The 26035-nt window shown below is 45.1% G+C and overlaps 4 protein-coding genes across 7 annotated transcripts in view; all 4 read left to right on the top strand.

Annotated features, from left to right (window-relative positions):
* Positions 1 to 291: 291 nt before the first annotated feature.
* Positions 292 to 9823, top strand: mki67 (marker of proliferation Ki-67). 2 transcript variants are annotated; one of them, XM_056576787.1, is made up of 15 exons: positions 292 to 483; positions 1599 to 1694; positions 2243 to 2324; positions 2456 to 2571; positions 2670 to 2733; positions 2839 to 2896; positions 3037 to 3624; positions 3755 to 3975; positions 4065 to 4431; positions 4759 to 4874; positions 5369 to 5549; positions 5656 to 5799; positions 5881 to 7166; positions 7297 to 7348; positions 7786 to 9823. In XM_056576787.1, the coding sequence occupies exons 2-15, from the start codon at positions 1609 to 1611 to the stop codon at positions 9636 to 9638; spliced, it is 5214 nt and encodes a 1737-aa protein (XP_056432762.1). In that variant the 5' UTR covers positions 292 to 483; positions 1599 to 1608; the 3' UTR covers positions 9639 to 9823. The 2 variants fall into 2 exon arrangements, with proteins under 2 accessions (XP_056432762.1, XP_056432763.1); XM_056576788.1 differs by having other exon boundaries at positions 298 to 473; positions 7786 to 9813.
* Positions 9824 to 10003: 180 nt separating this feature from the next.
* Positions 10004 to 15645, top strand: tut1 (terminal uridylyl transferase 1, U6 snRNA-specific). The gene is made up of 10 exons (XM_056577069.1): positions 10004 to 10325; positions 10504 to 10694; positions 11000 to 11206; positions 11618 to 11732; positions 12027 to 12154; positions 12259 to 12485; positions 12721 to 12830; positions 13264 to 13386; positions 13635 to 13727; positions 14171 to 15645. Exons 1-10 carry the CDS (start codon positions 10256 to 10258, stop codon positions 15349 to 15351), a joined length of 2445 nt encoding a protein of 814 aa, XP_056433044.1. The 5' UTR covers positions 10004 to 10255; the 3' UTR covers positions 15352 to 15645.
* Positions 15646 to 15818: 173 nt separating this feature from the next.
* On the top strand, positions 15819 to 23774 carry LOC130371333 (peptide Y-like). Of its 2 annotated transcripts, XM_056577075.1 has the most exons (6): positions 19242 to 19255; positions 20249 to 20308; positions 20733 to 20841; positions 21152 to 21340; positions 22836 to 22916; positions 23522 to 23774. In XM_056577075.1, exons 4-6 carry the CDS (start codon positions 21153 to 21155, stop codon positions 23544 to 23546), a joined length of 294 nt encoding a protein of 97 aa, XP_056433050.1. In that variant the 5' UTR covers positions 19242 to 19255; positions 20249 to 20308; positions 20733 to 20841; position 21152; the 3' UTR covers positions 23547 to 23774. The 2 variants fall into 2 exon arrangements, with proteins under 2 accessions (XP_056433049.1, XP_056433050.1); XM_056577074.1 differs by lacking the exons at positions 19242 to 19255; positions 20249 to 20308 and adding an exon at positions 15819 to 15930.
* Positions 23775 to 25226: 1452 nt separating this feature from the next.
* Positions 25227 to 26035, top strand: part of mpp2b (MAGUK p55 scaffold protein 2b) — a 43213-nt gene continuing 42404 nt past the window's right edge. The window contains exon 1 of one of the 2 annotated variants that reach the window (XM_056577072.1): positions 25227 to 25586. Coding sequence is in view for 1 of the 2 variants with exons in the window: in XM_056577070.1 (XP_056433045.1) it covers positions 25960 to 26020 (61 nt within the window). In the remaining variant the exon portion in view is untranslated. The other variant, XM_056577070.1, reaches the window with a different exon arrangement.

Below are 26035 nucleotides of genomic sequence, written 5' to 3'. Positions count from 1 at the left end.
AACCAATGGTACTGCTTCGCGCGGAATTTCAAATGTTTTTCAAAAAACTAGCCCTTCTTTTCAATGTATTGCTCCGCTCAGATTGAAAACAAAATAGGACCTCGTGTAAATACAATCGTTTAATGTAGTTTATTTTTTCTTTAAAACGCATAAACATAACTATATAAAAAATAAATATTGGCAACGCATTATCATTGATGAATTCGGTTGTTATCGTTTTCGAATTGAATGATTTCTGTGTTTGTGGAGTAGCGGATGGATACACCCCGTGGAGCGCCTCACCACCGTGTACAGAGAGAAGTGAAGCGGAGAGGTACAATATTAGCGTAGTTAGCCCGCCGTCGGATTATCTGCGTTAGAGCAGATTTAGTTAAATTAGGAGTTACATAGTAAATCTGATGAATTTGTGGACTTCAGGTAATTTTAATTTTACAGGGCTCGGATCGATCTACATGGACTACGTCGATTAAAAGGTTTGTCAAGGTAAATATTGAGACTACGACGCCGAATGGCAATAACGGCCACGATGATTTGATGCACGACTAGTAAGGTGGTTTATGTGCGAAATACTAACATCTTTAATCGTATGTTTTAAATAGCACTCTGCTACACGACCCACGTGTTTTAAATGTCTCCGATCTCCTTGAGTTGGCTATGATTATGCACGTGGACACTTTATCATGGACACGTTTAAGGAGCCTCACATTTCTGTCTTTTCTCTCGAACCTTAACTATTCAGTGTCTCCAGTGTAAAAACAAGTGGCTACTATTACTGCAGCAAGGCGTTTAGAAAAATGTTGACATGAAAAAGGGGTTGGGACAAGTTTTCCTTTTACATTATTAAGGCTTGTATTTGGCATGTCACCTCGCCGTGACCGCTTCCATCTTGAGGCCAACAGCATGTGAGTGATGACATTCATGTTGGTAGTGGTGGTTTTCATGTTAGTAGTAGGGGTTATTGGGTCCTTTTTTAGCCTTAATCGTGAAGTATCAATTTCATTTTAGGAGACCTTGTGTTGTCTGAAACTGCAACAGCGTTTCCCCATGTGCTTAATTTCCCATGAGGCTCGGTTGGTTTATGTTCACGTTTATTTAGGATTCAACAGTAAAGTTGCTATGACTTGAGTCTGTTTTAATATAGCCATCATCACCAACCTTATATCCAAAGGTGCATTCAAGTTCTTGTTACAAAAAGTATAAAAAGCAGTAAAATGCATTATTTGCCGGCTCAGACAATATATTAGAAAATACACAATTATAATAAGTTTGTGAGTGAAGAGATGGAACAAAGGTACGTTTACCTATGCATAAAAACTGGTGTCGTTTCGCAGTAAGTTACTTAAGAGTTCACTTTAGACTTGTGAGCATGCTGGGGAGCCGTAGTTCTTCAGGCATGGCCATCATTGAGTAACCGGGGTAGAAGCGCCACCTGAACATGTCTGTATTGCACCACAACTTCATCTCTTCTTTCTGATGAACAGCTCCGGTCTTGAGGTCTTTGTATAAACGATTCGGTTTCTGTATACGTCATTTACCCAAGAAGGTACATTGCGTTTCTTTTTGGAGCATAACTGATCAATGACATCTCTGCTTTTTAGGTAACTCAAAATGCCATACGGAAAGATTGTCGTGATAAAGAGGGGAGGAGGAGATGGAACTGAGTTTCCTCTAACCGCACCATGTCTCTTTGGAAGGTATGGTGAACAAAGTTTTGGTGAATTTGCCAGTCGATTGCATTATGCTATCTTTAATCCACTTATAGTAATTCAAGTTGAGTGCATGTTTATAGATTTCACATCCATTTCTCTTTTTTTTTGGTATATGTAATCATCACTTGCCAGTTTTCGTGCGTATTGCACCGAACATGTCAAGGCTGCCTGACAGAGGTCTACTTGACCCATACATATACATTTGAAATGACTGGGGGCGGGGCTACTGATGCTGACGTCACTGTCGCTAGGTTCAGTGTATGTACAGCCGTTAGTAATGCATTGAAAGTGGCCATGGCTGGTCTTTAGCCACGATCATTGATAGTACAGGTACATAATGCTTGGAGCCTTTCCCGTGTTTGAAGGATTAATAATTCCTACCAGACCCTGTTGCTTCAAAACATGTTTATCGAATAAATTGCATCAAAATATATTATGCATTGGACCTCACCCATTTTGATGTCAAGCATGTCTTGGAAAACATGCATATTTCCAACGCACTTATCACAGGTTTTTTGTTTGTTTTGTCACAGGAAGCAAGAATGTGATATTCGTATCCAGCTGCCTCATGTATCTAAAGAACACTGTCGGGTGGAACTGAATGAAAATAAAGAGGTACTTTTTGATTTGTTGTTGTAGGGAGGGAGCCTTCTCCCCATTGTTTCATATTTCATGCATTCAACAAGATTGTGAACAGAGGCGTTCGGGCTCTTATATTGACGTAACTAACGCGATCTCTGCTTTAGGTGATCCTCACTAACATGAGTTCGGTGAACCCGACTCGTGTGAACGGGGAAGAGCTGCAGCAGGCGGAACGTCTGAAGCATGGTGACGTAATCACAATTATTGACCGTTGTTTCAGGTGGGTCTCTATAAACATTAGTACAATTGCGAAGGATGTTGCTGTTATCCCTAAGTTTCCTTTTTAAAATCCCTCTTCTGGAATGTCCCTTTTGTTAGGTTTGAGTCTCCTCCACAACAGACGCCAAAGAAATCTTCGGTCTCTGGCAAAGCAGATACTCAGGTACAGGATACATACACTCATCACATGTTCACTGATTACGTTTTATTTAGTTTTGTGCAGGTTAAAAAAGCACTTTGTGGTTAATTTCCATGACCTGTTACCTAGGTTCTGCACGAGCAGTTGAGAACCCCAGGAGTGAACCGGACGTCTGAGATCTCAACAGGTACATGATCCTGTCCAAGTAAAGCATTTGTATAAAAATGGTAGTAATGGCTGCATTTCAAAAATCAAATTTGAGAGACTCGCTAAATAGAATACCACCTTTTTATTTCGTTTCGACTAATTACCTCTGCATCATTTCAGGCCCCCGTCTGAAAGATGGCGCAAACAATGACAACATCCAGCGATCCCTGGATAAGACCATGGAGGTGGAGTCCAAGGATGACAAGACCGACTCCCCCTTCAACGAGCTGTACCAGATGATCAAGCATTCTCTGGTGACTCCACGCAAACCGTCCGGACAGCAGTCCCAGACACCCGCAACCAAGAGCGGCACCCCCAGGTCTCAGCCCGGGCATATCACTAAAGTGGTTGTGCAGCCTGCTGCTGCCACACCAGACGTGGTGAGCCTCCCCAGCAGAGATGAGATCAAGAGCCAGGTGGTTGCACCTGCAAAGTCCCCGAAGAAGCAGACTCCAAAAACCTCCCTACCCGCTCAGGAGACGCCCAAAAAGACGGGTCTGTCTCTGCCTGCCGAAACCCCCAGCAACCTGGAGGCGAGCGCAGCACCTGAGGAAGAGACCACGCAGGATGCCATTGCCGAAGCGACCTGTGCCACACCCACTCGCGCCTCAGTGAAGCCCTCTCCAAGGGTGTCACCTCGCAGTGTTGAGAAGTTGATCAAGGCCCACAGTTTAAAGAAGGAGCTGGCAGCAAAGACGGCAGCAAGTGGTAAATATTCAATACAAATGCTATGCTTTTCTGGCAAGTTTCCGAGTAGCCTAACTGACATGCGTATTTTCCTGATGTTGAAGTATTTGAATATATGGCTGTTAACGTAGACTTTTCCCCCATCTTTCAGAGATACTGGCAGCAAAGAAAAGGGAAATGGAAGCTTCAGCCAGCCCAATGACGATGAGGAAGCGCGTGTCATTCGGAGGCCACCTGAGCCCCGAGCTGTTTGACAAACGCCTGCCCCCGAGCTCCCCTCTACAGAAGGGGGCCACCCCGCGACGCAGCCTCAGCGTGGCTCGACCCAAACAGTCGCTCCTCAGACGGGCCTCAGCTATGGGCTTGGTCAAGGTAAAGCAAGGAGGAAAACGAGGTGTCAACAAAAAAAATCGATCGTTTTTTTTTTGTTCATTTGACTTATTATATTTTGATTCCCACAGGAGTTTGACGAAGTAAAAAGCCAGAAGACCAAGTCTCCAAAGGCCAAGACTCCCTCGCCCGCCAAGAAGTCGCCAAAGGTCAAGGCGGCGTCTCCCAAAGCCCCTTCATCAGCCAAGAAGTCGCCGAAGGCAAAGTCTGGCCCGCCTTCAAACGACCAGTCTCCCACCGTCAATGGGCGCTTCTCCGTTTCACGCATTAACACGCCGTCGCCCAACGCCGAACTGGAGACCGCCACCCCGAAACTGCCCCTGAAGAGGAAGAGCATCGCTAGGAAGAGCATCGCTCGGAAGACGCCCAAGACCACCCTGAAGAATGCGGCCGAGGTTCTGCGCAGAAGAAGTGGAGTTTCAAGGGCATCTTTGAAGGGTATGTTTCTAAAAATTATGTCCGTACTTAGAATCTAGTAATGTCCTGTGAATCTACAACACACAAATACTATTCCATAAATAATGACAGTAAAAGGATAACAATGGAAGATATGTATATGTACTGCACATATCTCCTAGTGTTTGGTCAGCCTTACAGAAATAGAGCTGCTAATAAAGTCCTTGGTTATTATAAACCATCTTTCATCAAGGACATACTTCATTCTTTGTCTTTATATTTTCCTTAAATTCATTTTAATTGATTTAAATGCCCATGTCTAGAGTTGTTGAGTTGTAGAGTATCGTATTAACTGTGCCCTTTCCTCAGTTGTGAATTCCTGGGTGGACATTGTGAAGTTTGGCCAGGCCAAGCCGGTGGTCGCCCTATGCAAGGGTCGGGCTGCCCCACAGAAGGTGAAGAAGGCTGTGGTGGCTCTACCCATGGTAAGAACACGTATTGGCATTACTATTGTTTGGTTCTGCTCTTGTCAAACATGCTCCTGTAAATATGATCTAGAGGCTCCAAGTATTTAAACCCAGCATGTAAATTACCTATTAAGCAGAAAGTATTTTAAGCTAGACAATGTCCTTCATGCTAAAATGACGTGAAATGTCTGGAAGGTAGAAAAGGTAGATGCCCAAGCCTTAATGTTGAGTCCTACAGATCTGACACTGGATTGTGATCTATCCGGCAAGATAGTGAATCAGATCTCCTGTTTGGGCAGTGAAATGCTTTTTCACATTGTTTTAGGCATTGTTGGTGTGGTTTTAAATAAGCCAAATAACCTAATTCATAATACTTCTCTAAATACAAGCCGTTTATTGAAATGGTGAAATAAATAAAATCGATCTAGACGGAAATATGAATATACTATACGGTAATTACTTGAAATTTGCTAAGTGAGCCTGAAGTTGACCTGTTATCATTCCTCTTTCAGACCCCTGCTAAGAAGTGCCCTCACGGCCATGTGACCACTGGCCATGCTGATTCACCTGTCACTATTGTCGTCGGCAAAGCCTTCAATCAACGGGCCGTTCAAGCAGCAGGGGCTGCTCCCAAGCTGGTCCAGAATATCGCTCTTCTGAAGAAGAACATGAAAGTAGATCAAGACCTGACCGGTAAGACATTGTGTTCAACGTTCTGGTATTATGGTTCTGTTGTTGGTTAACCAGCCACTGTTCTCTGGAAGACCTTTCGCTCAACTTATATTTGTTTGTATTTCAGGAATCGCCGATATCTTCACCACCCCAGTCAACGCAAGGAAGAGGAAATCTGACCTGATGGCGAAGACCTCCACAGAGACTCCCGCCACAGCGCTCTCTACATCCGCCGTCGAAATGTCCGTCATGAACACGCCAGAGGAGACCGGTAAAAACTTGCACTACACTGAAAAAGACTCGCACTTGACCGTGGCATACTGTCTATTAACCACACATTTTTGTTGTACAGGTGAAATGGTCGTTTCCCCAATAGGGGTTGGCTCCACAACAAAGCGCGGCACATTCAACCGCGAGGCGGTGCAGCGTCTCCTGCAGAGTGAGGAGGGCTCCAGCTTCGTGGATGACGCCGTGCAGGCCTCCAGCCAAGTGGTCGACACCAAGGAGGCCACCCCCAAGCAGAAGCCCGCCCAGAGGGCCGCGGGGACCCCCAAGCAGAAAGCCGAGCCCATCGAGGACCTCCGGGGAAACCTCCTGAAGACACCCAAGCAGAAGCCGCAGCAGCCAGACGGTCTCAGCGCCGTGAAGAGGATCGTGAAGACCCCGAGGCAGAAGTCCGAGCCCATGGAGGACCTCAGGGGGAAACTGCTGAAGACTCCCAGAGTGCAGAAGGTCACTGGAGAGATTAATCTAGAGGGTGTCGAGCAGCTCCTGCAGACCCCTAAACGGAGGGAGGTACCGGTCAGTGCCGTTCCAGAGGTGGTTGTCCAGGAAACTCGGGCCACCCCGGAAGAAACCATCGCTCCCGTGGTGGAGGTTGAGGAAAATCTGGCAGCCCCTGTGGAAACCATCGCTCCCGTTGAAGAGGTGGTGGTTGAGGAAACTCCACTGGCAACCCCTGTGGAAACCATCGCTCCTGTTGAAGAGACGATGGTTGAGGAAACTCCACTGGCAACCCCTGTGGAAACCATCGCTCCCGTTGAAGAGGTGGTGGTTGAGGAAACTCCACTGGCAACCCCTGTAGAAACCATCGCTCCCGTTGAAGAGGTGGTGGTTGAGGAAACTCCACTGGCAACCCCTGAAGAGTTGGTTGTTGAGGAAACCATCGCTCCCGTTGTAGAGGTCTTTGTCGAGGAAACCATCGCTCCCGTTGTAGAGGTTGTTGTGGAGGAAACCATCGCTCCCGTTGTAGAGGTGGTGGGGGAGGAAACCATCGCTCCCGTTGTGGAGGTGGTTGTTGAGGACACCATCGCTCCCGTTGTAGAGGTGGTTGTTGAGGAAACCATCGCTCCCGTTGTAGAGGTGGTGGGGGAGGAAACCATCGCTCCCGTTGTGGAGGTGGTTGTTGAGGACACCATCGCTCCCGTTGTAGAGGTGGTTGTTGAGGAAACCATCGCGCCCGTTGTGGCGGAGGTGATTGCGGTAGTTCTGGCAACCCCTGAAGAAACCATCGCTCCTGTTGTAGAGGTGGTGGTTGAGGAAGCTCTGACAACCCCTGAGGGAAACACTGCTCCCATCGAAGAGGTGATGGTTGAAGAAACTCCTGTTGTTGCTGATAAACCAACTGAGAATGCTGAGGTAATGGAATACTTGATATGAATGAGAACAGTCTCACAAGTCTGAGTTTTTTTATTCATAATTGACCGTCTCACCTTTTCTTACCTTCTGAACTTCATGCTAATCAGACTGTCTAAATTGTCATTGACAGGATGGACCGGAAGATGCCATTGAGGAAGTCGCCCAGGCAGACATGGCCACCGGTAGGTGTTCCTCGGGAATGTTTCCTGTTTGACGATAACTTTAGGATTTACCTCTTGGTGACTTAAGCATATTGTCCTGAAGGTTAATGTTACCAACGATAAGGTTTACTTACACTATGCTCAACTTTTGAAAGTTATAATGTTTAAAGCACAACAGATTGGCACCCTCAATTTATTAACGTGTTTGGAAAGTACAAATCAAATTATGTACTTTCATTTAGCGCAGCTTAGAATTACAGGTGGAGTAAATGTAGCAATGCAGTGTGCAAATTGAACTACAACCACGCCACGAAGGGGAGTACACCATGTGTCATAAAAGCTACAAGAGGAACTACTAGAAGTGGAATAATGGAACCATTTAAGGCAAAACTGATTTTGTTTTCAGAATTGGTTATTTGCCAGTCATACTAATATTTGTTTATTTCCTCTTATAACAGAACTTGTCTCTTCTGACGCACCAGTTGCCATGGAAACCGCCCCCAAGGAAGTCGTGCAAGACAGCGCCCTCCCCGCCGCAGCGCCTTTGAGCAAATCTCTCCGAGGGAAGAAGGTGAAAGCGACCAAACAGGTCACCAACGAGGATGCTACAGTGGAGGAACTGACCACCCCGGCCAGGGCAAGACCAGGAAGACCAGCGAAGAAAACCCCAGCGCCATCTCAGGTCGAAGAACAGATCCCCGCGAAGAGCCGACGTGGCAAGCTGACGGGGAGCCAGGACGTCGAGGCACCGATCGTCACCAGCCTCGCTGAGGAGGCTCCAGAGGAAGCCCCTCTAAAGCCCAAAAGGGGGAGAAACGCCAAGCCCGCACCTGCTGCTGATGCCGTACCAGAGATCGCCACCACTGAAGAGACCGGCCTTCAGGCTCCTGCAGCCGATGCCGTCAAATCGGACACCACCGCACTCCCACCTCCAGTCAAGACACCAGCAACCAGGAAGGGAAGGACCCCCAAGAAGGTGGCTGAACAGCCGATGGCTGTTCCCCAGCCTGAGGAAGAGTCCGTTCCCGCTGTCAAAGTGGCGAAGCCGAGAAGAGGCCGGAAGGCCGCCCAGCAGGAGCCTCAGGTGGGAGTGATGGAGGAGGAGGAGGAGGTCAGTGAGGGGGCGGCTGACGATCAGCCCGAAGAGCCGGCCCCTGTCACGGTGAAGGCCAGACGAGGGAGGAAGGCTGCACCAGAACCCGAGGCGGTCGCCGTTGAACAGGTCGCTGCCGAACAACCGACCCAGGCCCCGGTCCGAGCCAAGAGGGGAAGGTCAATCAAGGCCAAACCAGAAGAGGAGGCGGAGGTAGACATCCCGGTCCTTCCAGAGGCTGTTGTGAAGCAGCTGCCTGAGAAATCAAGGAGATCAAAGAAGACCAAGCAAGAGTCTGTTGAGGAGGAGGAGGAGGCCTCCGAAGAGCTCCAAGTGGTGGAGAGTTCGGCCCCTGAGAAGGTGAAGGCTCCGTCTAAAGCCCGGGGAAGAAAGGCCAAGCAGCAAGAGGAGGCGGAAGAGACCCCTGTGGAGTTGGCTGTTGTCGCTGAGGTGGTCGAAGAACCCACCGCAGCCCCGGCTGAAAAACCCAAGAGAGGAAGGCGGCCAACAAAAGCTGAGGAGCCAGAGACGGTAGTCCCTACTACCACGGAGAAGCCGAAGCGAGGAGGAAGGAGAGCGAAGACCGTTGTTGTCGAGGAGGAAGTCACCGAGCTTCCAGAGGAGACTGTGGAACCTGAGCCGGTTCAAGAGGAGACCACCGAGTCAACCAGCAGCTCCCTGGCCCAACAGCCGGAGAAGGTTAAGGCGACGAGGGGTAAGAGGGCTGCTGTGACGGTCCCAGCCACGGCGGCAGTCAAGAGGGGTCGTCGTGGTGCCGTGGAGCCCCCCCAGGAGGAGGCTGTCGTCGTAGAAGCGGTCGCTGCCGTCGCCTCGCGGCCCGCGGCTCGCGGAAGGGCAGGCAAACGGGGAACAGTGGAAACGGCTGATGTTCCAGAGGAAGTGCCCGCAGAGGAAGAGGAGGAAGAAAAGGTCCAGCCCAAAAAGGGAAGAGTCTCAAAAAAGACCAAGTCTACACCCAAAGACCAGGAATCCTCAAGTCCATTGGAGGACGAGGTGACTGTTACTCCTGAGATTCCAACCACAGCGCTTGTGGTCAAGGCCACTCGTGGCAGGAAAGCCGCTGTCGCAGCCGCTCCCGAGAAGGCGGTCCCCGTGGTCGCGGCCAAAAGAAACGTGTCCAAGGGCCAGAGCAAAGCTGAAGAGGAGGATCTCTCAGTGCCTGTGAAGCGCACCAGGAGAGGCACCAAGGTTTTATAGGCAGCTCAACCAGTTTACTACCTTTTCTATTCTATTATAACAGTTCACTGGTAGTCTGCAGAATGTGCTTTTGTCTTAATGTTGTTGTTTTTTCATACATGTATATTGCTTTTTGATTTTATCTAATGATTCTTTTTTAGTTTTGTGAGAAACGTTTTTAAAATAAATTACAATTTCAAAGATTGTCTGCTTGGCTATTATTTCTGACTAAAACTACTGTTAATTACTATTGGTACTTATTAAAAGCAAACATATTTTGATTGAGGAGAGCATAGGGAAAAACTCCTGGAAAATAAAATTACAAATTCGATATTATTATTCTTAACATAAGATCCTTGTATTATGAATTGACGAGCCGTTGTCTATAATTCGGTTATGAGGTATAGAAAATAAATCGTTATGCCGTACGTATAAAGGGAGCACTCAAAGTTCAACCAAATTAATTTGGCGGAACCATTATTGGGGTAAATGTATAGCACGGACTCATTTAGAAGTCAGACCGAAACTAACGCAAGGCATTCGTTGGAGGGAGATTTGAGAAAAAACCTAACTAATCTGGGAAGTCTTTCCTGAGTCAAGACCTTTAGACTATAGAAATACCAAATTAAACTGCTCTTATGGAAGTGGACATAATAACGACGCCAAAAGGATTTCATTGCAAACTATGCAACATCGATATGCCAAACAGTAAGTAGCTAACGTTAACTACCATTATTGTGACTTTCAGTAATTTGTGAGAAATGTTTTACGATCGTAAACATTCAGTGTTTTTTCTCTTTTGTTTATTTATCTCACACCAAATCAGACTATATCTCCTGGGTCAGAGATCATACATATTGTAACATTTATACATTATCTCTTAAAGAACCTAGTTTGGATGAGCATGTGAAAGGGCGAAAGCACAAGACGTTGACCGACGTGCGCGCCACCCGGCAGGCGCAGGAGGAACGCAGCGTGTTCGTCAGCGGCTTCCAGAAGGACACTTCTCAGACCCAACTCACAGAATACTTCCAGCGCTTCGGAGATGTCGAAAATGTTATCTTTGACAAAGACAAGGTTGGGTGCTTGATTGAAACTGTAGCCAGTATAATTCTAATAATCCTGAATAACCACTGTTTTAGATGGATTGATGGAATCCATCGAAAAAACTGGAGAGAAAGACCAAAGGGAAAGGGGTTGGTTGAGAAATGAATCAAATGTGTTTATGTTCGCTGTTAATGAAAACATCTCATCATGTGTGTAGATTAAAGATAAAATATGCAATGTCAAGTACAAAAACTCACCTGCATTTTCTTTTTTTTTCTTTTCTTTTTTATATCATATCACTTTATTATAACTATGAACTCATTCTGTTGTTCCAGGGCGTATACGCCATCGTGCAGTTCAGTGAGATTGAAGGCCAGCAGACGACCCTGTCCCAGCTGGTACACGAAATTAACGGCCAGAGGTTGCGGGTGAAGCCACGGGAGAAGAAGGGCTTTAAGCTCATCAACAAGAAGAAGACAGACTTCCAAAACCTCCAAGAGGTTCTGGAGCGGCTTAAACCGGTGTTGGTTCAGGCTGAGACGGTAAGAATCCATCCTGCAGTACTGTGTTAGTTTGCACCTGTTTTTTTTCAGTGTACTAGTGAACGGAAAAGTCCATATTTACATTTGGTTTCTATGTTGTAATGTTTGCTACTAGATCAGATAACAAATGTGATATTGGTTGTCATTCATTACATTTAATCTACAGTTATTTAATGATCATCTTGTTGTTACCTCACTTAAGGTTAAAATTTTATGAATGTTTCTTGCATTTTGCATTTAGAATCTATTCTATATAGCAGCATAGATAGGTGACATTACTCAACTCATCAGCCAAGGAAATAATTGAACAAATAGTAGTACACTTATTATTATTAGACTTTTGGGAGTAATAATGTATTGACAGAAGATGCGGTACAGATTTGGTCAGCTGAATATTGCGTTTTGTCCCAGGTGAATGAGCAGATGCACTGTGTGGTGGAGCGCATTCAGTTGACGGAGAACAAGAAGAATGCCCGAGCGCTGCTGGTCCAGCTGATCCAGGAGGTCTTCACAGAGTTCTTCCCTGGTAAACTTTTATTTTGTACATCTTGGGAGATGTGTGTGAATCCCAGCTTTAAGAGGGCTCTGCTTTGTGTCAGGGTGTTTATGTAGGTTTCCCCCCTTTTGATCTAATCGTACAATGTGTGCCGCGCCCAGTATAACTACATTAGTTTGCTATTCTTAGAACTTGTCGGCAGTAAAAAACTACAAAAAATGTTCATCTTCTTTCTAAGAGCACACAATGTGCATTGATTAAAGACATTAACCTGCACTTTGCTCTGTAATGAATAAAACACATTTCCCACCTGGTATTTTACAGACAGCCAGATCATGGCGTTCGGCTCTTCCGTGAACACGTTTGGGATCCACTCCTGTGACCTGGACCTGTTCCTAGACCTGGAGAACACCAAGACCTTCCAGGCCCGCGCCAAGTCCTCCACAGAACCGGTACACCGGGAGGAATCCATGGATCACTCAACAACTCATTCAGTTGATTAACCCAACTTCAAGCTCGGTATCTGTCTCTTTACCTGTCTCTGTCGGCCTCTCAGGTGGCGGAGGCCTCCTCGGACGACGGCCGCTCGGAGGACTCCATCCTGTCGGACATCGACCTGTCCACGGCGTCTCCCGCCGATCTGCTGGAGTTGGTGGCGGCCATCTTGAAGAAGTGTGTGCCCGGCGTGCACAAGGTGCAGGTGGTGGCCAGCGCCCGGCTCCCCGTGGTAAAGTTCCACTACCACCAGCTGGACCTCCAGGGGGACATCAGCATCAACAACAGGTCAGCGGATGACCTCGTACTTTAATGCCCTGGACTTCTTTGACCACCAACTAATATGACGTTGTTAATGGCCATTCTGCCGCGCTGCACTGAACCAAATAAAAAATTTACACATTTTTGGTTTGTTTAGTAAATCAATAGTTTTACTCTGGTAAAAGTCACAGCTTTTTAAACACTGCTAATAAATCGTGGTTTTAGTATACATGTTCTTAAGTATATTCCCCCTCCCTCCCAGGCTGGCGGTGAGGAACACACGCTACCTGCAGCTCTGCTCTGGGCTGGACGCCCGGCTGAGGCCCCTGGTATACACCATTCGCTACTGGGCCAGGCAGAAACAGCTGGCTGGTAGGACCCCCTTTATCTCTGCTGGAGAATCACACCACAACGCATGGGTCCTTGGTCCTGTTAGTGCCTTCCACCATGTTTTAAAATGGTGGACAAAACGGAATATCTGAAATCACTATTATTACAGAAATCAGTTTAATAACAATATTTAAATTGTCAGTTTACCATGGTATAATGGAACAAGTTTCTCCCTTTTTGAGCAAGTTTTAACTAGGCATTACACAGCTCTAGTGTCACTTGCTGTGTTCCCTCAACAGGTGGCAGTAGAAGCACATGCATTTTGTTTTTGTCTTGGCCAGCATTTGGAGATACCAAAATATATTTATTTTAAAAAGATCAAATTAAAACTTTATTAGCTGAACATTTCTATGTCAAAGCTTAATTCTGTTTAGTTTGTTTGCTCTGACTTGTAACTCTTATTTTGACGGGACAGGAAACGTAGGCGGTGCTGGCCCGCTGCTCAACAACTACGCCCTGACGCTGCTGGTGATCTTCTTCCTGCAGAACAGCGATCCTCCGGTCCTGCCCACGGTGGACCAGCTCAAAGCCATGGCCTGTAAGCCCCAGAGCAGCACCCTCATCTGGTCATTACTTTGATTCATGAGCGCACTCTGGAAGAGATGCAGGAGCCATGACCTGGGATACCGTTCTGCTATAACCATGTTTTAGCAGAGCTTCTGGAGCCCAGCAGTCCTTCTATGTTAAAGCAGAACTACTGGGATCCAACAGGCTCTTTAACTAACTAACTTCCAGTGCTATGGTATCCACCGTATCCCGGTCCCTGACCACCATGTCTCCTTCCAGGTGAAGAGGAGGAGTGTGTAATTGAAGGGTGGGACTGTACCTTCCCCAGCCAGCCCATCGCTGTACCTCCCAGCAAGAATGAGCAGGACCTCTGTAAGTGCCTGGGCTCAGGTCCCAAATTAAGTTATTTTCATCATATGATATCCCATCTGGTTGGTAGAGATTACAGGCCATGATGTTCTTGGTGTTAGACCAAAGTTTATTTAAATGATGAATAGTCCGCTGCATGATACTAGAGCAGTTTGAAATGGCCCTGCCTATGTGTGGTACAATCTGGGGAAACCCAGAGTGAAACCCCAGTCTAAAGCTAGAACGTTCTTTAACCCCCAACAATATAAGTATATGTAGGAGCAGTAGCAAAATCGGGCTAGCCTTTTTATATAAATTTAAACAGGTGCTATCACGTGACTTGCTCGTTTCTCGACACGACCATTTCTACAATGGCAGGCAGAAGCAATGTGTGATTCCCTGTTCCTCTGCGGGAACAGTTCCCCCTCCCTAACAATGTCGGCTCTTCTCTCTGGGCGTGTCCGCAGGTGTGCTGCTGGCTGCGTTCTTCTCCTTCTACGCCACCTTTGATTTCGCCGGCAGCGTCATTTCCCTCCGGGAGGGCCGCGCGCTCCCGGTCACCTCCTTCATCGGCCAGACCAGGGAGGAGACGACGCAGGAGGAGGAGGAGGAGGCCATGGAGGAAGAACAACCCCGCCAGCCCCACAACCAGGCCCTCAAGCTGGGGCCCCTCAACCTCCTTGACCCCTTCGAGCTCTCCCACAACGTGGCGGGGAACCTGAGCGAGCGCAGCCAGCTCAACTTCCAGAGGGAGTGCCAGGAGGCGGAGAAGTACTGCCGGAGCCTCCAGTACCTCCGCAAGTCCACCAAGGGGAAGCCCTGGGGGCTGGTGCGCCTCTTCACCCCGCACGGCGAAGGGCCCAAGCACAAGAACCAGGACGGCTCCGCCGACAAGGACATGAGCATCAGCATCCCCTTCAGGCTGGCGCTGCTGCCCGAGGGTCTGCGCGCCCAGCTGCAGCAGGCCGGGGACGACTTCCGGCCGCTCTGGTTCCAGAGGGTCTGCGTGGCCGTGGTCCAGGTCTTCCAGAACGTCCTCAAGTGCGGCCCCGGGTCCCTGACGGAACCGACGCCGGCGGGGGACCCGGGCCACGCCGACGCGGCGCCCGGATCGTGCGAGTCCATGGACGCCACCTCAGAGGAGCTCAACACGTCCAACGACAGCGGCGTCGCGGGCCAGGACAGCCCCCAAAGCACCGCCGCCGCCGCCGCCGTCGGAACCAAGAGGCCCCTGTCCTCGGAGAGCAGCGACGCCGCGACGTCCCCCCAGGGGAAGAAAGCGAGGCTGGGGCGCGGGCCCAAGCCCGGCGCCCCCTGCTGGACATGGAGCCAGACGCACGCGGTGTGGGCGGGCCGGAGGAAAGTGAGGCGGGAGCTGGTGAAGGAGACGGTGGACTCCAGGCCGGAGGGCAGCAGCACGGCGCTGGAGACCCAGGTGACGGAGCACATCTTGGAGAAGCAGCCTAGGGTGAAAGTGCCGCTGGTGTTCAGGGTCCAGGCGAAGCTGGTGGGCGCCACGCAGAGCACCAAGGTCCTTCTCCAGATCCACCCCCCCAGTGAGGGGAAGGACCACTTCCGGGACTTCTTTCATTTCCTTGAAGTGTTCCTGCCAAAGATGGTGGACACACTAATGGAGACAACTATGTAGGATGTATGAGGGAGTTAAAGAAATCGGTTCAGCATATGTTTTTCCAAAATGTTGAGAATTTTTTTTGTATTTTGCTACTGAAGGAGTTGTGTCTCACAAAAAAATATTTTTGAGGTTAGGCAACACCACAAATGCTTATCTGTACTGTGCTTTGGTGAATCCTTTTTAAAAGGTTGACCGTACTCTCGCAATGTTTGTTTAGATAAAAACTAAAGAAAAGCATGTTTTGTTTTTTTCTTACGTTGAAAGATTTAACTTGAATAATAAACTTTAGGAATGCATATTTCAAAGAATGGACGTCATAATTCTGAGGATTCAATATATTGAATGTCAGCGAAGTGTATCCCCATTAAGCCATACATTTCAATAAACAGTATTCACACATGGCTGCCCAATAACAGCCTAATACACCCCTACATGCCACTGAGCTGCTTAATGAGTTCAGTGGGGAACTTGTTCTTTAATTAAAGAGCAACAGTGAAGCCGGGGTTATGGCCTTCCACGTGACAGCGAATGGTGGTCATTAGAGGAAAATACTCGCCCCCCTCCTCAACACATTCATCAATTATGCCCGAAACGGTAAGAAAGTAAGATCTCTTATTGAGTCGGTCGAACTGCATGCTTACAATAAAAGTGCAATTAGCTCGGCTTTAACGGATTATGGACTATAATCACGATACACTCGCATCCTAGGGATTATCTCATCGAGAAGCATTTTCTCCACACGGCTGCGACCGATGAGAGTAATTATTCGAGGAGGCGGACATCTTTTATTACACGTGACAGGCGTGTGCTACGGGAATGGTCAGCGGCCCGGTTTGGGCTGATTAACAGAGGAGCCTCACTACTGCAGTGATTTTCGATAGGACTATTCAGGTTGCTCTGTCGGGGTGGATTAACTACATACATTGACCAACTTTGATCACAACATTTTACTAGCTAAATGGGTTTTACTTTGGTAAAGAAAAAAGGTTTATAGGAAGTCCACCCTATTCGTTCACTGGGGAAAATTAAGAAAGTCTCCTTGAACAAAAGTTGGCGTATGTACAGCAGACAGCCCAGAGAGAGATGTCAGGTTCAGGGTGTCCTTCGCTTTCCCTGTGTTCTGAGTACCCTGCAATCCTTGCTTTCTCTAACTAATCCAACAACTAGGTGATGTGCAAGTCATTAATATTGAATGAAAAAAGACTCGCTTTGGCAATTGATGCATTCAACTAGACTTAAACTATTCGTAACCTTTTGATCCCATTTAAAATGTAAGTAACATGGAATTACCCTCCAAAACACTTCCTTCCTCTCAGTTCCTTGTGAAATTTCAGTTTGTGTAAACGTCCGGGAAAGCGAAAAAAATGTTCTTATTCGTAATTCAGACTGAATCATTTTTTATACCTGCATTTGTCTTCTCGTCAAAAAACAATTGCAAAGTTGGTTGTGTTGCCTCTTTTCGCTGCCCCCCCCCCCCCACATAACATTTTGTGCTTCTGGAAATGAAAAGGAGGTATGTCCACTATTTAACAAAAGCATAGCCTGTGTCATGAATAAGACTTCTCAAACACAGTTCTACTTGGATCTTTTTACAAATACTGTTTTAAGCAGACAGTGCAACTAAGACTGTCTCTTTTGAGTGTTAAACCAATAATCTGTTTTATGACATGATAACTGAATGATAACATCATTAGTAGAACAGTTGGACAGTTAGTAGAACAGACTGTTCTACTTGGACTGTTTATATTAAGACTATTTCTCTTACACTATTCTAGACTGTAATACGAATTATTGGCTGCATTTAAATTGCTGCAAAATCAGCTCTTTGCTTGCTGGTGTTCATTTTAAAGAGGGAAATCCTTTCCTAACCATACCAATCAATGGATGATGTCATCGTATTGATTGCCACTTTGGGAGATTCTCCCCTTGAGAGTCTGTAGCCCAGGATGTGGGGGATGCCCTGGCTTTACATAATTACTTCTAGGGACATGTAAGGCTTTGACGCAGGACTCGGCCAAGCCACGTGTTTACATCATGCCGTATCCTAATGGCGATCAGCAATGTGCAAGCAAAGAATACGTAATTGAACTGTTCCCAGTGGGATACCTCATAATTTGTAATACACAGCAGAAAACTTAATTTAGGTGTTGACTTAGAAGTGCTGGCACGGATGTTATCAACTTGCAATGCAATTAATGTTTTATTTTGAACACAGACCTCTTAAATCTCTTATATATGTATCACACATCTGATTTTGTCTTTCATTTAACACTTCTTTAATATCAAAAAAATATTATATTTCACAAAATTATTGCATCACCTCTCAACTCATTCAACTCCACAGTATTACAATGTTTCATATTCCATAATGTGTTGCGGCCAACCTTCACACAAGATGGACGCCTGGAAAGCACTCTGATCATATTAGAGGCTCCTCCATTGCACTAGATAAGGACACATATTTTTTCCTTTTTTTACCTGTCTCTCCCCCTCATTGCTGGACAGACAGACACTCCTGGGAAATGGCTCTCTGCAACAAAGAATGGTTTGTAATACTTATCTGACGTATTTTACACTTGGAAATGAAAATGGAATATGTTTTTGCTGTCCAGCTGAGGGGGGAAATGGATGGTCTCGAATAAAGCAATTTAGTCCGAGATTGAAATGATGTCTTACGTGAACGTGAAGGTCACATTTTCTTTACGTTTTCTTTTTTTGACAACCCCGTCACACAACTGCAAATGCAAGTTCCTTAAAGTAGCTCCAAACGACTAGGTGAAGTCCAGCAGCACCCATTATCCCCGGGCTCTGGACCTGCCACACTCTGGCGCTCTTAAAGTTTATTGGCCCTTTAGACCTTTTACCACTCATCTGAGTCTGTTGTTTTTTTCCGCACGGTCGAAAAAGCAGGCCAATGAGTGGTTCTTCACCACGAAGCTGTTGTGTTTTCAATTGACTTTTTATGGCCCTGAAGAGCAGACAGAGGAGTTGATGGCGAGAGTCAAGGATCACCCGGATGACCCGGGGAAAGCCTCCGTTACAACGGGTTATGTTGTGTTGAGATATGGGTTTTTGTAGGTGCTTTGTGTAGATATGGATTGCCTTGGCTTGTCATGATCCTTTCACAGAATGACCCATGTATAAATATGATGATGAATAATACAATTGTTTAGTATAATGAATATTAGAAGCTTTAGTATTACATTTTCTGATACATTTACCATCTTACTTAGATCTGTGAATAAAGAACACATTGACAACCCTTTGCTCCCCAACAGGGTAAATTGACTGGCACTAGAGGTCCACAGCTGGTTGAATTATAAGACACTAATGGACTACACATGGTCATACTAAAAGCCATGACTCACTCAGGCATATACAATGGATTATTGGTTATTACTTGCTATATGTTCTTTGAACAGAAGTGGAAAAATCAGTAAAGTTTGTATAATTGCTGTCTGTGTCTTTGCTGGTGTCACCATGCAGCTATCACACATTTGCAATATCATGGTTTTGAAACGTAACCATGGGGTGAGGGTGTAGGTTCCAAGTGAAAACATAGTTTTATTGAAACTACAGAGAAGATGATTATAATTTTGAAAATAAAAAGTAAAGTAGTTAATAAGGATGTGGTTAATAAGACTTCCTACTTCACATTTTTTGTATTATTATTACTATTGAACTCAAGCTCTTTTGTAAATCCTTCCTGGATTGTTTAAGCGAAAACGGCAGCTGAACAAAGTTTGAACAAACCATCAGTGATCTTACCGCATCGGTGAACGAGCCGTGTGTGCAGACATACACATGTAAACAGATCACGCAACATCTGTACGTCTGCTGTCGGGCGACATTGCTTCCTCAGATAAGGACTGCGCGTGCACGTTTAGCTTTTAAACGGGAAAGCAGGAAGATCTCCCGGGTAAACAAATGCCACTGGGCTCGTAAAGATAGGCTATATGTGACGACTCTGCTCAATTTACTTAATGTCAGCACTTGAGACCTTCATGGTGCTTAGACTGGCGACAGCCTAATGTTGTGTGTGTGTGTGTGTGTGTGTGTGTGTGTGTGTCATTGGTAGGCCAATAGTTTAAAGAAATTGCGTCCATTTATCAGAAGAAGAGAAACTCCATGATAGATAGCTTAGGATACAGGACATGCTCTGAGTTCTGCTTTGGTGTATAGCTTTTGTATTGATCTGCATATCGTGCCACTGGTGACCTACAACTCTAGTAATGATGATGACAACAAACAATGTTAGGAGCTGCAGTGATGGATGTGGTTAAGGCCAAAGGAGAAGGCGGTTAACTGATATTCCCTGGACGAACTCATTTGTTTTAATGACTTAATGGCGCAACTGGTCTTCTCGTATCGGAAATCTTGTTTTGCAATTGAGAACTGTAAACTTAACATAATATAGATATACATAGAGGAGCAATCAAAGTAAACATATAGCGTATAGAGAAGAAAGTATGTTAGTGTCCCTTTGGTCATAATTGTGAAATGACTTGTCATAATGGGTGATATTGTTGTGTTTAAAACTGCCACAGTGTTTCTAATGCGAGAAGTAACAAAACATGGTTTGAGTAGCAGAGGATAGCATATTTAGGATTTTACATAAAAAAAATGGCCCAGTATCAGCAACCAAAAAACTCCCATGATACATTCTGATGTACATACCCTATCTGCTTTTTAAGTTGTCCTTTAAAGACGAGGACTAGGCTTACTTTAATAGTTGGGTCTAACACTCCAGTCCAGTCTTAATTGGTTGCTCTCGACGACTGTCTCAACGCCTTGGGCACACTGGAAGTGGCAGCAGTGTATGTGGTGTGCTAGTGGTGCGCGTTGGTCTATGCCGAGGAGCTATCCATTGTGCTGAAAGTTAACAACTGCATTATACCATTGCTTCATAAAGTGGAGATCAGGTGATCTGCTTTCCCAAGCCATTCAAAACAAATTGCGGAATATTTTTGAGGTAACGTATTCATTGATTGAATCATTGAAGATATTTTATGATGAACGTCAAAAGGACGAGGACAAGTAGGCTATCGTTGAATAACATTGGTTCTTTGGGCTTTAGAAATTGGGCTGTTTCTTAGACGGGCATCATATCGGGGGGTCGCTATAACTCATTTATTTTTTTGCGACCCGAGGGGGGCTTGTGACGTCATCAACGAGTATGCCAGACAGAGCTCAGCAAAAACGAACCTGGTTAATAATATCCAGAATGAACATTGCATTCATCCAAAAATCATATTGACATAGTGAAGGCAGTAAAGTGTGTCAGGCATGCAGCCCACCGGGCTCTGCAGACGTGAATGACGATAGTTGACCCATAAATGCATTAAAAAAAAAAAGAGGGAAAATAGGGTGGGGTTTGCTCTCTTCCCGGGGAGCAGGTATCCTCCCCACCGCAGGAGAACACGCTCGGCCTATATAATGTCTCTGAGCGAGGATCTTTCTGAACAGATCACTGCTACGGTGAACTATCTACAACAACAACTAAACGTAAGTCCTAGCCTACCTGCTTGTAGATCTTTTCGTTTAGTAAAGCCTATGCTGTACTTCAACTTAGAACCCTATTCATTGACTTGGCTCTATTATACATCTTTTTTATTTAGCAGCCTGTCAATGTATCATACTGTGCGATTTATTAATTTTATTGTGTTTGATTAACTCAGGGACCTTGGCCAATTATAACAAGTAATAAATAAGGTTATACAATCTGTTGCTCTGAACTGGACTAGTTTAAGAGTGGTTTGTAGTTCCGTCTGTTTGTAGAGTAATTGTTGAGTGAAGAGGCTGCTCTGTCTGACAGGATGGCCATCATAATGAGACCGTGGATCAGCCTCCTCGCCCTCGTGGTGTGCTTGCTCGTGTGTCTGAGCAACTTGGCGGACGCCTACCCGCCAAAACCGGAGAGTCCTGGGAGCAACGCGGCGCCGGAGGACTGGGCCAAATACCACACGGCGCTCCGACACTACGTCAACCTCATCACGAGGCAACGGTAGGGTTACTGCGACCTAGACTACCATGAAGGCTAACGATTACTATATAACAAAACTATATATTAAATGTTTAAGAAAGATATAGGCCTACCAATATTTATCATTCAACAGCATTTTCCTGAACTATACTATACGTTTCCCGCTGACACACAGATTAAACTTTATTAACAAAGGAAATTCTTTACAAAGATTATACAGAAGTCCAATTTTAGGGCTTTGGAAAAAGGTCAATCATAAATTAAACTACTCGATAATTAAAACACTTCTTGACTGCCCTCTACTATACTCATCTAGGTCCAATCCTATAACTATTTTTGCCATATACGCTTTTATCCAAAACTACTTAAAGGAGATTCAGATGCACATCACGAGGTAGGTTAGACACCTTGTTCTGATGCCTACAGGTGAGAGGGTGTTAACACCGCTATTGAACCCACCTGGGCCACAACGCTATCCCGTCAGTGAACGTGGGATAATAACAGTTAGGATTCAGTGAGTTTGTTAGAGATTTCTTACGATTTATATGTTTGTAATGTAATATTAAAGAAACAGTGGTTCTGTGGGAAGAAGGTCTGGCTTCCCTCAGACCGCAGGAGGAAGTTCAGACCTAATAACATCCCATAATGGATATCAGGAGCCGCCCCCAACTCTGCAGAGGGAGGCCAGACCACCAGGCAAATTAGGTTCTGCCTCCTCGGCCCACTAGCACCATTAGGCCAGTATAACTCCTCAAATTTGGCCTTCCAATCGAAGGTTTGCCTTAAAAAAAAGAAGTGTAGGTCAATTTTTCTTTATAAAAATATGAATATGAATATAAATATATTCATGTTGTTTAATGTTAATGTGTAAAATACATCTAAAATACTTCAAACATATTTAGGAGGAGACAATGATCACAGACAGCAGTGGTATCACAGCAGACACTTATGCTCCTCAGTCTACAGTTGGTGTGTGTGTGTGTGTGCGTGTGTGTGTGTGTGTGAGTGTGTGTGTGTGTGTGTGTGTACAATCCCCCCCCACCTCATCATTAAAGAGGTTTTACCTGCTGCCATGGTTAACTGTGTTGTTCTGTTGAGGCCTGTTAAATCCACCATGTGTGTTTACAAACCAAAAGAGACTCCAACAGCCGGGCGTCTCCTTTGGTTTGTAAATGATAATGGTGGCACATTTACAACTGATAAAAATGATTGATAACCCTACCCTCAATTGAAGAACAAACATGACACAAACCAAAGGCTTTTGCTTTTGTTATCTCGTTAGGTGTCTTAAGTAGCTACTTGGCCAGTAGCCAACGCATATTATTATTCTGAATTCCAATGAGACTTTACCTTTTAAATAAAGCACAAATAAATGTCTAAAAGCAATTTAATCGGTGCTTAAATACATCAGCTGCTCTTTGTCTCTTCTGCAGACCTTCATGCAATGTTGTGTGTGTGTGTGTGTGTGTGTGTGTGTGTGTGTGTGTGTGTCTGTGTGTTCTGTGACGTCATCCAGGTATGGGAAGCGAGCCACCCCAGAGCAGGAAGTGGCCAGGCTGCTGTTTGGAGTTAACCCCGACCGAGACACGGAGCCTCGGTGAGAAGGCTGGGTTTGCTTTGTTTCTCCCTTTACTTCTTTGAATCGCTCTAATTAATGATATCTTGCTAGCAAGTCCACTACCGATCATGGTTTGTTTTGTTTTAAAAGCCATAGTTTTCAATGCTCTTCAACATAGTGAAATATATCATCTTGTCACTGTGAGCAAAATATCAGCCTACCTTAGAAAGAAACCGGTGTCCAATACTTTGTTTTTGACATGCTCTATCTTAAGAAAAAAAAGTATCACAAAGTGACCGTCAGTCGTAACCATGGAGATAACAGCCCACCCTCCTTCCTAGAATTCTCAGCCTGAAACACATTTTTTTAAAACTCACAATAACAGCTGAAACGGAGGGGGGGGGTGGGATATTACATGAAAAAGACACTTCGGTTTCGTTAAATCGCTTTTAACAATGTGGCAAAGCTCCCATCACCCACGCTTGTTACTGTCCTCCGTTTTAAGTGTTGAACGACCCAATGAGTCGTGTTCCATGTTAATTCAACACCCCACATTGACCCCAGTGGAGTACAGTGTGTGGGATCAATAGTGGGGTCGGTTTGAGTGGGGTTAATGATGTCGCTGTTTCCCTTGTTTCTTGCAGATCAGAGTACATTGATCAATGGTAGCCCCACCCGCTGACCTCTGACCTCTGACAACACCTTCCCCTGGACTCTGTTCAATACGACATTCTTCAGTGTGCAAGGAAATGTCCTCGCTCTGTCTAGTATTTTCATATTTCCACTCTATTTCTTTATCTCTGCCTTCCATGGACTGGTTTGTCTGTCTTGTGCATGTTTTCTGATCAGTTTTGCCATAAATTGTAAATAATTTGGTAACAAATGAATCACTTCAAAATAAAGTCTGAAATAAAAACACATGGTGTGGATTGTTATCATACTGCATCAAAGGAGCTCATCATGCTATGTTCATATTTTTATTCAAATTAGCCAAACTATCTCACATGTTCCTGTATTATTTGCACAACAGTTTTAACTTCAACTGTATATTTTTAGTATTCCTGATTTTTATTTGGCTGTTATATATTTTTGTTCGTATAGCTTTTTTTTTTTCTTGCTTATTTTTGGGGCTTGTAGCTAAACTATTGTTTGCTAACTAGTAGCCAATGAGAAAATGCAAGGGACCATGAATTCCATAGCCCTTCCTGTAATTTACATATCACACACGGTTATATTGTGTGATGTGCCAAATGGTACATTAAAACCATCTATCTATCTATCTATCTATCTATCTATCTATCTATCTATCTATCTATCTATATATATATATATATATATATATATATATATATATCTTTCTATCTATCTATGCATGAATTCGTAGATCTGGTGATTTCAAATGGATGTAATCAAACACATAGTTCCGATAACATATTGCTAATCAACTCTGACCATATGCACGGCAGTCTGTTTCATCCAGAGCAGCCAATTGACACCGACTGAAGGCGGCTTTCAACTCCGAAGTGTTTCACTTTGAACTCCTTATCTCGTCCTCGTTTCATCTGTTGAGGTTTCGTGGTGTAGTTCTCTCGACCGACGTTGGATGGTGCCAATGAGCCGGAATATAGGCCTAGTAATTCAAACTCCAAGACCTACAGTATATAAATAATGTAGTATAAATAATGCATTGATGACAAATCAAATAATATCAACAAACAGCGGACCTCTTGGGCGAACCGTAATTAATAAAACATCCAGCTTCAGAGAACATGTTGACCCGAGATATTCACTGCATGTTGCTGTAAGCAACATAAGATATGTGCACACATTTTGCCTTCCACGGAATCCACCTCCACAGTCTCCTCCAGTCTCTCTACCACAGGGACTTTCATATTCCCCCTCTCTCCCTCCCTTCATCGCTCACAGCCCTTCATTAATTAAACCAATAGCCAACAATTAGACGACACAGAGAAACAATCAAAAGTTAAACACCATTCAAACCAAAAACAATCCCTATAGGATAAAAAAAAAAAAAAAATCTTCTGAAACAAAGCGTACTGCATAATGTAGTATAGATACTTGTGTATATATCGATATATACAGACGAGAATCTGTCCTATATTGTACTGTACGGTGCTAAACTTTTCCAAAAATCGATCAATCTATCTATCAATCTATCTATTTATCTAAAAATGATAGATTTATATCTATATCTATATCTATATCTATATATATATAATATATATATATATACCATCATGGCCCAATAGTTCTCTGCCAATCTTCATTCGGATTGTATTTCCTAATATCGCCGCCAGATGGCACTCTTATATTATGACTTCTTTCATTTCAAGTTTCCTTGCCTTTGGCTTATTTTGTTGCCGACTGCCGTTGGATGGAAGAAGGGTACCGATAGAAGTTCAGGCGGGTCCAACCAGTACGTGACAGTTGTTATAAATGTACCTACCTTTCCTTTCACATCGGTCAAATGATCGCCAAAATGATGTGTAGTAGCTGGTTATTGTAGTGCGCCTCATCGTTTGCGCTGCCGAAGGACTGACGCGTCTGGGCTCTCTAGGTAAAGTATCTGGGTCTTCTTAGTCGCTTCACTATTTGAAAGCGGCCGGTGGAGACCGCACCGTGCCACCGAAAGACAGACCATCTCTATTTGCATCGGACGTCAAACGAAAAACAAGGTGGCCAAATCAGGTGAGTCCTCCTAGCCATGTTGCTAATCTAAGAGTCTAACAGCAAATCTTACACCATCGTTTTATCGGGGTCCGTCACACCGCAGGCGTTTAGGTGTATTGTACTGTCATAAATAACATCAGGCCTGTAACCTACCGACGGTGGTCAATTAAATGAGTTTTACGCTCTCTCTGTAGGCTATATTCACTGATGTGTGAAACATGGATAAAACATATAATATTATCAGTACGATATTTAGCAATGAAGTGCTGTCTGCTCGTGATGTCGATTACATATCAACCTTACAATTGATACCACTGCTGCAACATATTTAGGGACTCTCTGTCAAGGTGTGGACATGGAGCGATAATGCACCTGTTCGTGGCCTCTGCGCATGCGCACACACGCAATGTCTCTGGTTAGTGCAGCCTGCCAGCAAGATCAGCCGAGGACAGGTACATTGATAACAC

The sequence above is a fragment of the Gadus chalcogrammus genome, chromosome 18 (genome assembly GCF_026213295.1).
Source record: "Gadus chalcogrammus isolate NIFS_2021 chromosome 18, NIFS_Gcha_1.0, whole genome shotgun sequence".
Classification (NCBI taxonomy): Eukaryota; Metazoa; Chordata; class Actinopteri; order Gadiformes; family Gadidae; genus Gadus; species Gadus chalcogrammus.
This window is presented reverse-complemented; position numbering and strand designations above follow the sequence as displayed.